At 36.5% G+C, this 14198-nt stretch overlaps 1 protein-coding gene across 1 annotated transcript in view; it reads left to right on the top strand.

Annotated features, from left to right (window-relative positions):
* Positions 1-8053, top strand: part of LOC137650176 (erythroid differentiation-related factor 1) — a 36847-nt gene extending 28794 nt beyond the window's left edge. Inside the window, exons 12-17 of the mRNA XM_068383341.1 lie at positions 35-264; positions 1853-1999; positions 3029-3183; positions 4030-4178; positions 5740-6130; positions 7039-8053. Of these exons, the coding sequence (XP_068239442.1) occupies positions 35-264; positions 1853-1999; positions 3029-3183; positions 4030-4178; positions 5740-6130; positions 7039-7180 (1214 nt within the window). The 3' untranslated portion in view covers positions 7181-8053. The remainder of the gene's footprint in view (positions 1-34; positions 265-1852; positions 2000-3028; positions 3184-4029; positions 4179-5739; positions 6131-7038) is intronic.
* Positions 8054-14198: the final 6145 nt, after the last annotated feature.

Here is a 14198-nt window from a genome sequence, read left to right as displayed (position 1 = left end):
TATTTATATACTGTATTGCAATGTTTTTCATCAGAACTCTGGGAAGAAGAAAATGTAGGATTTGAAGCCTCAAAGGAATTGTGGACCAAGTCAGCGGAACTATTGAATCGTGGAATTGAAGCCTTTACTCAAGTTGGTGATATAGCAAACGTTGCTCTTTTGCATTCCAACACGGGAAGACTAATGAGGTTATGTGCCTTCTATTGTGTTCCTGCAGAGGGACACCGAGTCTTTTCTGCGACTGAGAGACATTATTATAACCAGGTAAGGATAGGGAAGGTTTGAATAATATATCTATATAACTACTGCAGTAGGGGATTCAGCATTATGAAACTTCGTCTGTGGTGGAAATGTGGGAGGGTGGGCTGTGGCACCCTAGCAGTACCAGCTGAACTCGGTTGAGTCCCTTGTTAGGCTGGAGGAACGTAGAGAGTAGAGGTCCCCTTTTTTGTTCTGTTTTTTTGTTGATGTCGGCTACCCCCCAAAATTGGGGGAAGTGCCTTGGTTATATGTATGTATGTATGTATATAACTGCCATGGCACTTCCCCCCAATTTTGGGAGGTAGGCAACATCAAAAAAAGAAACATACTGGGATTGTTCTTCTCATAGTTCCTGTGCTTGACGAGGGACTCATTCGAGTTTGGTTCGTACTGCTAGGGCGTCACAGTTCACCCTTCCCCCATTTTCCACCACAATTGAAACTTCATGTGCTGACTCCCTTACTGCCGCTACCTCAGCGGGAAGGTAGCAGCAGAGGCTATCGTAATTGTATCGCAATCGCTCGCCATTCATTCCAATTTCTCTTTGAGTGCCAACCACTTGCTAAATGATTGGCACTCAAGCCTCTGTCCCTTCTTTTGGACATTTTGCTGTACTCGCCTTAGCACATAAACTATTTAAGATGAAACCTTATTACATATAATTAAATATATTGAATTTTTGTTGAAATATATTACATATTTTGTTAACCCTTTTACCCCCAGGCTATTTGGAAATTTCCAACCCTTAACCCCCAGGGGGTTATTTTTTTCCCAGCACATTTTGCAGTATATTTTTAAATTGCTCTAATAGCCTTAATTTTTGTCATAGAGAGGTCAGGTTGGTCTCATTCTCTTGGAAAATGCCTGAATTTTCTCAAAAAATTATCAAAAATATGAAAAAAAATTTTTTTATAGCATTTTTTTGCAAGGACGTACCGGTACGTCCATGGGGGTAAAGGGATGGCTTTTGTGAAACGTACCAGTACGTCCTTTGGGGGTAAAAGGGTTAAAAATTTATACACTAAATGATAAAAAAAGAAGAAAAATGGTAATTAATGCATGCGTAGTGTCGAATGAATTATAAAAAGCAGGCGTAAAATACATCCAAAGGAACTCAGTGTGTTGAGATCTCTGTATCAAATCAATTTCAATATCTTTACACGCATGGTCATGGATTCATTTATTTGATGTTAGCATTACTCTAGAAGTTTTATTCCAGCTGTGACCAAGTTGTGGAATGATCTTCCTAATCGGGTAGTTGAATCAGTATAACTTCAAAAGTTCAAAGTTGGAGCAAATGCTTTTTTGTTGACCTGGCGGACATGAGTCTTTTTATAGTTTATTTATGACATATTTGTTTTTGATGTTGTTAATAGTTTATATATGACGTGTCTGTTTTGACGTTGTTACTTATTTTAGAATGATTTATTGTTAATTTGTTCTCTTCATTTATTTATTTCCTTATTTCCTTTCCTCACTGGGCTATTTTTCCCTGTTAGAGCCCCTGGGCTTATAGCATCTTGCTTTTCCAACTAGGGTTGTAGCTTGGATAGTAATAATAATAATAATAATAATCCTTTTTGCTTTGCAGGCTGTGACTGAATATCAAAAGGCTTTGGATATATTGAAGCAGAGGAAAAAGAGCATCGAGATTTGGGATTTAGTTGTTTGGGAATTTTGTACAACATTGTATACCTTTGCCTCTTTGATGCAAGATCATCCACCTTATGCTTTTGCGGTAAGTGATTATATCCGTTGTTTCAAGAGTTTTTTATATAATTTTTCCTTGGAAAATAATCTTATACAAGGTAGGGTAAAATAATTTTCTGATTATATCAGTTGTTGCAAGAGTTTTATATAATTTTTTCTTGGAAAATAATCTTATTCAAGGTAGGGTAAAATAATTTTCTGATTATATCAGTTGTTGCAAGAGTTTTATATAATTTTTTCTTGGAAACTAATCTTATACAAGGTAGGGTAAAATAATTTTCTGATTATATCAGTTGCTTCAAGGGTTTTATATAAGTTTTTCTTGGAAAATAATCTTATACAAGGAAGGGTAAAATATTTTTTTTTTTTTGCTCTGACATTACTTGGAAATGGAAGAATGAAACTCTTGCATGCAAATCATCCTTTTTACACATGTTTCATCATCAATATCAGCTATACATAAGTTTATATTTCTGAGTAATAATTTTTTTTTTTTTACATATTGTAACTACTATCCTATAAAAATGTACATCTTCAAAATCCCATTGTACTTTCAGAAAAAAAAAACTTTTCTTCAGTATTTATTTACATTAAATTTTTACCTCCATTACTCCTTTTCGTCATTTCTTTTTCAAATTACAAAAATCGTTTTTGTGTCACCTACGCATTGACTTAATTTGTCATTTGTGTCACTTTGAAATCTGTTTACTTGAAAATGTTTGTTGAAAATAGTTCCTTCGATCTTATGCCTTGACATCCTTTTTTGCAAGTATTACCAATAGCACTGTATGCACATTAAGAAAATCTTCAACCCCTTAGTTGTGTGATTCTTATTTAAATCAGATTGTTTCTGATCAAGAGAAATTTACTTTATCTTTTAGAATTCAACTTTTTATATACTTTATAGTAGTAATACTTTTTTATAAACTATATATCTGTTGTTATACCTGGCATCTTTAAGGTATTATGTGTTACATTGCTGTTAAAGAATAACAAACTAAATTAAGTTTTTACTTTGCATGACATTTTTCATTTTGTATTAATATATTTTCTCCAGGCCGGTGATGACCTTGCTCGAGAAATCGTGGATCTTTTGTCTAAGGCCCTCAAATATTGTGACGTCAAGTCTCCAGGAGCGCGGCAACCGTTATACCAGTATCGAGCAGCTGTCATTTATATGAGATTAGCTGGCATCTATCATAGTGCTGTCAGGTACCTGTACAAGTTTCTGATACTGTCTCAATTTTAAGATTGAATTGATTTATTGCATTATTTATTCCAATATTAACCCTTTTACCCCCAAAGGACGTACTGGTACGTTTCACAAAACTCATCCCTTTACCCCCATGGACGTACCGGTACGTCCTTGCAAAAAAATGCTATAAAAAATTTTTTCTTCATATTTTTGATAATTTTTTGAGAAAATTCAGGCATTTTCCAAGAGAATGAGACCAACTTGACCTCTCTATGACAAAAATTAAGGCTGTTAGAGCAATTTTTAAAAAATATACTGCAAAATGTGCTGGGGAAAAAATAACCCCTTTGGGGTTAAGGGTTGGAAATTTCCAAAGAGCCTGGGGGTAAAAGGGTTAAGTTTAGTGTGATAAGATGTTGTCCTTCAGTCATAATATCCAGTTAATGTTATTTCCCTGAACGCATTCAAAACATTTAAAACGCTTCCAAAAGACAAAAATCACTCCCAGATCTTTCCTAAGACAGCATCTGTAACGTTTAAAGCGTTTCCATGAGACTGGGGTTGCAGTCAGTTTTAAGAAATTGCACTCGGGGATTGTTATAACATGGTTAAATCATACAGTATACTGTAATATAACTTTTTTTTCAAATGATCATATGAATAAAGCTTGATGCAGTCTATGACTTATAAGGTACATGCTGTAATGATTACACAAGGTTTAGTTATATTATGTAATTTCTGAGTTGAAAAGTGCGGTAGTATTCATTCATCAGAAGAGGTATACAGTTGCTGAAATGTAGTTACTATCATTTTAAAATATTTTTCAATCTAAGATGGATAGATAATTTGTGCTCATCTTTCAGGGCAGGAGAATCAGACACGAAGAACATGCGTCATCTGGCTGAACGGAATTACAATAAAGCAGCGGCTCTGTTCATGCAATTAGAAAATCCTGTGGACATCTTGAAAGTACAACTTGACCGGGCTGTTCTCATAGAGGACCAGATACAAGGTAGGATTTTATATTTCAGCTCAATGACAAAATATTAACCCTTTTACCCCCAAAGGACGTACTGGTAAGTTTCACAAAACTCATCCCTTTACCCCCATGGACGTACCGGTACGTCCTTGCAAAAAACTACCATTTAAATTTGTTTTTTGCATATTTTTGATAATATTTTGAGAAACTTCAGGCATTTTCCAAGAGAATGAGACCAACCTGACCTCTCTATGATGAAAATTAAGGCTGTTAGAGCAATTTAAGAAAAAAATATACTGCAAAATGTGCTTAAAAAAATAACCCCTGGTGGTTAAGGGTTGGAAATTTCCAAATACCCTGTGGGTAAAAGGGTTAATTGGGTACTCAGGGGGCACAGTTGTTGACCAAGAGCAGATACTGAACAAATGTGTCCATGCAAGTACTTCATAGTTGAAAGGCAATTGTAAAGAGAAGAATCTTTACCATTGGAAATGAAATATACCTTATTTTGATATACATGTATTTAACAATTACCATTCAGTAGTCAATAGGAAATAAGTTCTGCACTGTATACTAAATTATAAAAGGGGAGAATACCATATTTTTTATGATGTAAGTAAAGATTATGACTTTTCTTGCTTTGAAAATCTTTAGAAGGATATTTTGCAGATGTAAGTTGGGTTATAGAATATATTCAGGGGTTATAGAATATATTCAGATAATTTTTGTGAATTAATAGCCATTTTTTTTATTAAACCTTGTAGGTAATAGGTTGGCCAAGGCACCAGCCACCTTTTGAGATACTACTGCTCAAAAGTTATTGGGTTCTTTGACTGGCCAGATACAGTAGTACTACGTTGGATCCTCTTCTGGTTTCAACTCCTTTTTCCTTTGCCCACACATACGCTGAATAGTCTGGCCTATTCTTTACTCATCCTCCTCTTTCCTCATACACCTGACAAAACTAAGATAACCAAAAAATTCTTCTTCACTCAAGGGGTTAACTACTACACTGTAATTGTTCAGTAACTACTTTCCACTTAGTCAGGGTAGAAGAGATACTTTAGCTTTAGTAAACTACTCTTCTAGGAGAGGGACATTCCAAAATCAAAACTGTTTTCTAGTCATGGGAAGTGCCATAGCTTCTGTACCATGGTCTTTTACTGTCTTGGTTCAGAGTTCTCTTGCTTGAGAGTACACTCAGGCACACTTTTTACTCTGTTTCTGTATTTTCTTTCCTCACATGTCTATTTTCCCTGGTGGATCCCTTGGGCTTATAGCATCATGCTTTCCCCACTAGGGTTGTGGCTTAGCTAATAATAATAATAATAATAATAATAATAATAATAATAATAATAATAATAATAATAATAATAATAATAATAATAATAATAATAATAATAATAATGATAACAATGAAGCTTACGTGAACTGTTTGAAAAAAGATTCGTGAGCCCTAAAGGTTAAGTGAATTTTCTATTATTTCAGATAGAATTTTTTTAAAGGGTTTCTAATTAAAACCTTTGTCTTTTTTCTTTTAGGATACAATAATTAGCATATTTCAACCCTTTATTTGTCTGTTTTTCATTTTTAGGGATGACAAATCAGCAACATTTGATTAAACACCACATTTCCATACTTCAACTTCTGGTTGAAACCAAACAAGCTTTGAAGACGTGTCATTCCATGGCTAAACTTAAAGTAGATCAAGGAGGTCTCGATGGCAAGGAGCATCGTGACGATGGCGTCGACAAGGACGTTGACAAGGACGGAAGGCAGGAAAAGGATAACGCAGCTGCTAAGGATAGGAAGTTGGGTGAAAACAGCGATGAAGAAGTCACACTTGCTCCGGAAAATACTTCAAATGAGGACGAGGACAACCAGAAGATTAGGGCTCTGCTCATGGTCTTTGAGAAGAAGCTGCATAGTTCATTGATGTCCCTCATTAAGATTATGTCAGGAATCTCAAAGGCATCTAAGAAAAGGTACTTGGATATTTTTATTTGTCTAAAGGAGGATATTTTTATTTGTCTAAAGGAGGATATTTTTATTTGTCTAAAGGAGGATATTTTTATTTGTCTAAAGGAGGATATTTTTATTTGTCTAAAGGAGGATATTTTTATTTGTCTTAAGGAGGATATTTTTATTTGTCTAAAGGAGGATATTTTTATTTGTCTAAAGGAGGATATTTTTATTTGTCTAAAGGAGGATATTTTTATTTGTCTAAAGGAGGATATTTTTATTTGTCTAAAGGAGGATATTTTTATTTGTCTAAAGGAGGATATTTTTATTTGTCTAAAGGAGGAGATTTTTATTTGTCTAAAGGAGGATATTTTTATTTGTCTAAAGGAGGATATTTTTATTTGTCTGAAGGAGGATATTTTTATTTGTCTTAAGGTAGCTTCTTCAGTGAATTACATGTAGCAGTAAAATGCCTCATCTTGATTGCTTATTAATTCAGGGTAAAGTGTTTTCAGCTTCACAAAAAGTTACTGAAATTTATAATTTTATTTTGATTTGTTAAGTTTTAGTAATTATGGTGTCTTTTTTTTTTTTACTCTTTCTAAATCTGTTTTAAAATAAACTTCTTGTACAATATTTGTTTGCAGTGTCTCAGTGAAATGAGGTACACCTCAAGGTGGTATTGTTGTGAACAGTTACAATGTAGGCGTTACCTGTTTTCAAGAATTACTTCAGCAGTTGGATAACCGGGGAGGGTGGGCTGTTTTCACCCTAGCAGTATTAGCTGAACTCGGTTGAGTCCCTTGTCAGGCTGGGAGGAACGTAGAGAGGAAAGGTCCCCTTCTTTTCATTTGTTTGATGTCAGCTACCCCCAAAAATTGGGGGAAGTTCCTTGGTATATTTATGATAATGTATGATTTTTATATTGCAGCAACATCGGTATTGACGCAGCGACACTGAAGCAGATGTACAGTACTAGCCTCAACACCCAGTCTCTTCCGCTTCCAGAGCACTTGCTGAATGCCATCAACTTTATTGCGCCAATTCTGCATCAAGCTACTATGTACAGATGATGTGTAATTCATCCATGATAAGCCATGGCTGTGACATCTGCGATGTATGTTTTCAGAACAATCCAATATTTCATGATCATTTAAAAAATTAGTTGTTTAACTAGACAACCAAGTTTGGATTTTAGATTCTCACTGTGTTGGGTAGCTGTTTTATTTTCATTTTTAAAGAGTGCATCGAGCTCTATGTAAAAAAGGAGCCAGGTTTCATTTAAATGTAATATCTACGCACTTCTGTACATCAAATTTTATCCTTCTAACACTATCAATTATTGTGATATATTGCTGTTTGACTCAATTATTGTAATTGTGAAAACTAAAATACATATACAGTACATAAGTTTGAGTCCGTGATATTAGGATTAAGTTTTTTTATGCCAAATGAAAGCAGTTTTGACATACGTATATATTTTTATTTTTAAGTGTCGTGTTTTTTCTCTGGTGCTCAATTAGTGTCCCTCCATGTAATATATTTATTGCTTTGAGAGTAATGGCTGACATTGATGTTTTTACTATTACTTAGAGTTACATTTACGTTTGCATTTTCGGGGAATAAGCCGAAGAAGAAGAAAAAGAACTCTTGATATTTTAGTCGTTGTTAGCCTGTTCACACAATGCATATTGAATTACTATTGAGTGTTTTAGTAGTTAGTATTAAGGCTGTGAAATTTATCGTCAGAGTGCAGTTGTATTGCATGGAAATTTGACAAAGTTGCTTCTTGAGGCTGGGAAGCATTATACCAGTACAATATTTGGTATATCCAGCAACTAAGAATATTTTGAGACGTGCCATTTTTAAGATTAATGCCAATAATTCTAAAAGGGGAAAAAAGAAGTTGTTTACTGCCAATAATTCTAAACAGAGTGTTTATATGTATTTTGTACATAAAATGTGCTATGTACAATAAAGGTTACAGTTTTGAATGGGTTCAAATATTGAACTATAGTCCATTTGTTTTAGCGATGCATATTTGCACCGACTAGCAGCGGTGCCCTTTTAGCATCGGAAAAGTTTCGTGATCGCTGATTGGTTGGAATTATCTCGTCCAACCAATCAGCGATCCAGAAACTTTTCCGAGCTAAAAGGGCACCGCTGCTAGTCGGTGCAAATATGCATCGCTAAAAGAAATGGACTATAGTGTAAGCTCTTGAATAATTATTGGAAAATAAGTTTTTAGTGTATTGCTAAGAGTTACACTTCCACTTCATCTTTCTTGATCTATTCTAAAGACATAATGATGTAAAGTCTGTTTATATGGAAGTGAAAACAGTTAATTACAGTCAAGGTATTCATACAGCTGCGATAATTATTTGTAAAACCCAAAGAAATTGTATGGATATACAGTAATTATATATTTTTTTTTCTGAAGCAGCCTTATGATATCAAATGTTATAAGAGTATTAACCCTTTTACCCCCAAGCTATTTGGAACTTTCCAACCCTTAATCCCCAGGGGTTATTTTTTTTTTCAAGCACATTTTGCAGTATATTTTTTTTTAAATTGCTCTAACACCCTTAATTTTCGTCATAGAGAGGTCAGGTTGGTCTCATTCTCTTGGAAAAGGCCTGAAGTTTCTCAGAAAATTATCATAAATATGTAAAAATAAATGTAAATCGCAGTTTTTTGCAAGGACGTACCGGTACGTCCATGGGGGTAAAGGGATGAGTTTTGTGAAACGTACCAGTATGTCCTTTGGGGGTAAAAGGGTGAATAACCAAATTAATACCAATAATTCATGGATAATCACATGTACTTAAGCAATATGAGAAGGATTCATAGATTAAAAAGGAATGCCATGAAAGTATTTTGCTCTTTCTGAAGTTCTTATAGTTTTATTGAAAGAATATAAAGAGCTTCAGTTTGACTGTAACTCGGAAGAATTTTGAAATGTGCAAATCATAGGAAATCAGAGGATTGTGCTTTGATGGAATTGTAAGTAGAAGAAATCTTTGAAAAGATCTTCTTAAAGTTTCACTTGGTGCAATCGAAATTGTGAGGTGTCATTTTTTTCTTATTTTATCAGTAGTTTTACTATACTATATAGCAGACCTGTCTCTAGCAATTGTAAGTTTTATACTGTACTGACCAAAGTCCCTCAACGAGCAGGGAGGAACAAGGAGAAGAAAATCCCCTTGCGTTTTTTTTTTTATGTCGGCTACCTCCCAAAATTTGGGGAAGTGCCATGGTAAATAGAAGAAAAGTACATTATGTTTTAAGTAGAATCTCATTTTTTTTATGTTATAGGTTTGAGGGCTGTAATACACATCAGGAGTAAAACTATAACTTTGTATTTGTTCAAATGTTTATTTTCATGGATAACTTATACAGTAGTCCATTTCTTTTAGCGATGCAGATTTGCACCGACTCGCAGTGGTGCCCTTTTAGCTCGGAAAAGTTTCCGGATCGCTGATTGGTTGGACAAGATAATTCTAACCAATCAGCGATCAGGAAACTTTTTCCGAGCTAAAAGGGCACCGCTGCGAGTCGGTGCAAATCTGCGTCGCTAAAAGAAATGGACTATAGTGGATTATGTTTACGGATATTAATGGAGGCCTTGTAGATGGTGATAACTACTATTTCATAACATAGTATTGGAGATCTATTGTATCAGAATGTAAATATAGTAATTGGTTTAATACATTTTCTGAGAATATTTGTATTTATGTTGTTTAAAAATAATTCTATGTGAATTTTGAGTTTTGAATGTAAACTCAAGTTGTAATGTAATATGCTATGTTTTAGTGTGAAACCATAAGTTTAAATCAAAGATTTAAAAGTGTAGGACAGGTATATTGAAAGATTATTGCCTAGTTAACCCTTGTACCCCCAGGCTATTTGAAACTTTCCAACCCTTAACCCCCAGGGGGTTATTTTTTTTTCAAGTACATTTTGCAGTATATATTTCTGAAATTGCTCTAACAGCCTTAATTTTCGTCATAGAGAGGTCAGGTTGGTCTCATTCTCTTGGAAAATGCATGAAGTTTCTCAAAAAAATTATCAAAAATATGCAAAAAAAAATTGTAAATACCTGTAGCAGTTTTTTGCAAGGACGTACCGGTACGTCCATAGGGGTAAAGGGATGAGTTTTGTGAAACGTACCAGTACGTCCTTTGGGGGTAAAAGGGTTAACACAAGTGTTTAATGGTAATTCTTTATTGCTGCACTGAATTTTATAGTCAGCATCAATTTTATGATATACAGTATACCAATGTTAAATTATGGCTTCCATTAGAATAACACTTTTTTTCTTGGTGGAAATGTGAGAGGTAAAAATTAGTGGTCCTTTGTGGCGATTAATATGAAAGAACGTAACAAATCTTCATTAGACTGAATCATTCTTTTTTTTCTTTTTTTTTCAAGTTCTGCTTTGTTAAATGGGCAAAGAATAATTTGGCAACTTATGATTTCTTTTGTTGTAGTGAAGAAAGACATGACTTACATGCATATGCAGTAAATTTATATCAGAAATATTGTATGATTTCATTCTCAGGCATTTATTAAATTTTTCAAGAAAAGAACACCAACCACATTTTATTTCCATTCATATCCTGATGCTTAACTCGTTGGTTGAGTACACTCCGTCAACTGGACATTGCATTAACATCGGATGATGATAGATTATTCAGTATTCAAGTTAGATTATGAAGTGAATATTTTATAGATGTGGGATGGCTTAAGCTAAAATGTAATACAAAATGATATACCCGAGGTAGATTTATAAAGCAGTAAGAAATAGAGAGCAATACACAACTGTAGTATGAACAATCTAAGAAATTTAAAGAATACATATAAAAAAGTTATTTAATCCTACGCGGATACATACTTCCGAGTCATTTATATGGATTTACTCCTATGTCGATTTTCTAAGAACAGAAAGAAAGAAAGGGTGTCTATTTGATAACTATAATAGGTTACCGGGCAACCACTGCTGGGCAGTGATACGTACTACTAGCAGCGAGACAATCTTCCCTTCTCGTGGTTGTCCTGTCAAGAGTCTTGTCACCCCTTGTCGCTCTACAAATACTACTCCTCTCCAAACTTGATTACCATTTCAGTGCTTTGCTGTGCCATGTCTAGTGTTGCCAGTGTTAAGTGGACTTGCCCCTGCCATGATAGTTGCCCTTGTGGCACTTTCATGACTCGGGTCAAGATAGATCCACATCCCCTTCGTCTGAACTGCAGTGGTAAGTGGTGTTCAACAGAATCCCTATGTAAATATTGTAGGGAGTGGCTGTCCTCCCAGTGGGAGAAATATTGTTCCTGTTGTAAGAAACGAGCTTAAAGGGATCGTTGCCCTTCCTCGTCTTGTTCCTTGGATACCAACAAGCTTAAGTTCGTTTCTGTATCGCATGATATTCCCCACCAGGTGCCTCCTATTCCAAAGCTCTCAGGGACTTTGGTCACTGAGGATGATGACCGAGATTCTATTAACTTACATATTGATGATAACAGTAAATTTATTACATATATTGCTCCATGTGCATAGTGATCATGAATCACTTCCAAAGACTGATCCCCTGGCTACGAACCCTACACTTCCTACACTTGATCCACTTCCAGTGTCTAGTGCCTGATTACACTGATTTACACAAATCTCCTTTGTCTTCCACTAGTGTGCTTAGAAGCGAGCACTGTATGGCAGAGTTCCAGCAGGATAACTTTTCCCTTCTTGAAGTATCGCAATTGAAAGCATCGGAAGTCTCCCCTTTTACTCACTTGAGAATACCACACTTGAGTCAAGACTGCCTTTTCCCCATGTACTGAGGTAGCCTTGTTGAAAGATCCCTATCTTTCACCTACTCGTTCATACGCGTCTGGCATGCTTAGTACGCCCAGGGGTACTCGGCATTATTGTCCTCGTAAGAATTCTCTTGGCTCATCCCAAAATTCCCCTATCACTTATTCTGACACTGTTCAGACCTCCTCTGGAGTTTCCATGACATAGACTATTGGTTTGGCCGATTTGTCAGAGCACAATCACGTCATCCCCTTCCAAACAGTCGTTGCAGTTGCGGAAGGCTAAAGTCTTTACTGTCTCTACTAACAAGTCTACTTTGCCTATGTCAACATGTATCACTGTACTGCAGCATACACAGGCTGATATGTCTGTACACACCGCCATCCCTGCCTGTGCTGACGTCACAGAACGTGCCACCATTCCATCGCGTGAGCATATTCCTTCGCGTAATGACTATGATATCATTCCACATCCTGATCATGCTATCCCCCAAGCACATAGACGTGCTGACGTTAATCACGATTATGCATCGCTGTAAACTCAGGTTGACTGCCAGGTAGCCTCTACCTCTAAAACCCATTTACTGTACCTCGTTTGGATCCTACTTATCCATCCTCGAGATGTCATAATGACAAAACTACCGAATACCAAAATCTATCCAAGCTGATATCTTGCCTTTTGTTCATACTTTTCTGAAGATTACATGTTCTACAGAACGAAAACCCTCACTTTCAGGTATTTCTTCATTCAGAATAGAGAGAGGAAAAGGGCGATGGAACCCTTACCCGCTTTTCCTTGGGTGGTACTCCATCCACTTAACATGACCTACCAGCTGAAAAGGTTCCCTTTCAGAGACGAGGTCTACCACTTCAAGGTGCTGTGCTTTGCCTCAAGTCTTCACCATGCTCTTTGTCCTTGTCTCGGCCTGGGCTCAAGCCATGGGCCTTATGCTCCTTCGGTATCTCAATGACTGACTTCTAGCAGAGTCGCGAGTCTTGCTTGTACTTCACAGAGATCTTCTCCTTGATTTTTGCAAGGAGTTGGGGGATCCAGCTGAACCTATATAGGTACAGCTTCATCCCTCAACAATGTATCAGATAGCTAGGTAAGGAAAATGACTCGGCCAAAGCGTTTCCATCTGCCGACAGGTTGATAAGATTCAGGCTAGAGGTAGAACCCTTTCTCAAAAGGGAATCGCTCCCAGAGTGCATTTGGCAGAAGATTCTGGGATACCTTGCCTAATTGGAGAAACTGTTCCCCTTCAGGAGGATCATCTTTACTTGATGCAGTGGGCTCTGAAGAATCATTGGTCACAAATATCGGACTCTCCTGCAGCCCTGGTGTCGGTGCCTCAGAAAGTAGTGACAGCTCTCTGGTGGTGGCTGAGATAGGAGAGCCTGCCAGCAAGCACACTCCAATAGGTTCTTCCATAATTCCCTCTATTGTCCGATGCCTCTCACTTTTGAAGAGAGCAGATTTCAGGCCTTTGGTTGCAAGAAGACAAGTCCTTTCACATCAATTATCTGGAAATGAAAGTGTACTTAGAGCTACTCCAATTCTCGGAGACCCTCAAAGGTCACTCTGTGGTGTCGATGAGTAACAACTCCACGGTGGTGACCTACATCACCTGCTATACTAGCTAACAGTGGTAATCCAACAATGGACGAAAATCATTGCAGTATTTCTTTCAGCGAGATTCATTCTTGGGAAGAGGAACATCGCTGTTGAACATCTGAGCTGACCAGGGGTGACAGATAGCTCAGAATGGTCTTTGCTTCCTCTAGTGGTGAAGAATCTTGTGACTTTGTGTGGTTCTCTAACAACAGACTTTTTTGCCACTCACCTGAATGCCAGACTGGACCTCTACACCTTTCTTCCATTCTTTCTAATTCAGGTGCTGAACAGAATATTCTACCTTACTTCATATTCTAAAGGGGTGGAGAGAATTATCCTTCTCTTCTGTTCCTGGGTTTGTGGCTATAGCCCAAATTCGACTATACATGACTCTAGATTTGACTTCTTTCAAAGAGGTAATTGATGATCCGGATAATCTGTTACTCTGTCTCGTAAGGACAGGCCCTCTTGGGCCTAAAATTTCTAATCTGTTAGTGTGTACTGATGTGAGTAGGTTTACTGGTCGCTCCAAAAAGAAAATCTCTAAGAATGGTAAATTCCTTTTGGTTCTGGGAAACTATTATGAGAGCATATAAATCCTTAGGCGAGGTGCTGCCACGGGTTCCCAGCACATGACATTCTTCACTTTGCCGCAAAGGTCTATGTTT

This window comes from Palaemon carinicauda, chromosome 11 (assembly GCF_036898095.1).
Source record: "Palaemon carinicauda isolate YSFRI2023 chromosome 11, ASM3689809v2, whole genome shotgun sequence".
Classification (NCBI taxonomy): Eukaryota; Metazoa; Arthropoda; class Malacostraca; order Decapoda; family Palaemonidae; genus Palaemon; species Palaemon carinicauda.
Note: the sequence above shows the minus strand (reverse complement) of the source record. Positions and strands in the feature narration are given on the sequence as shown.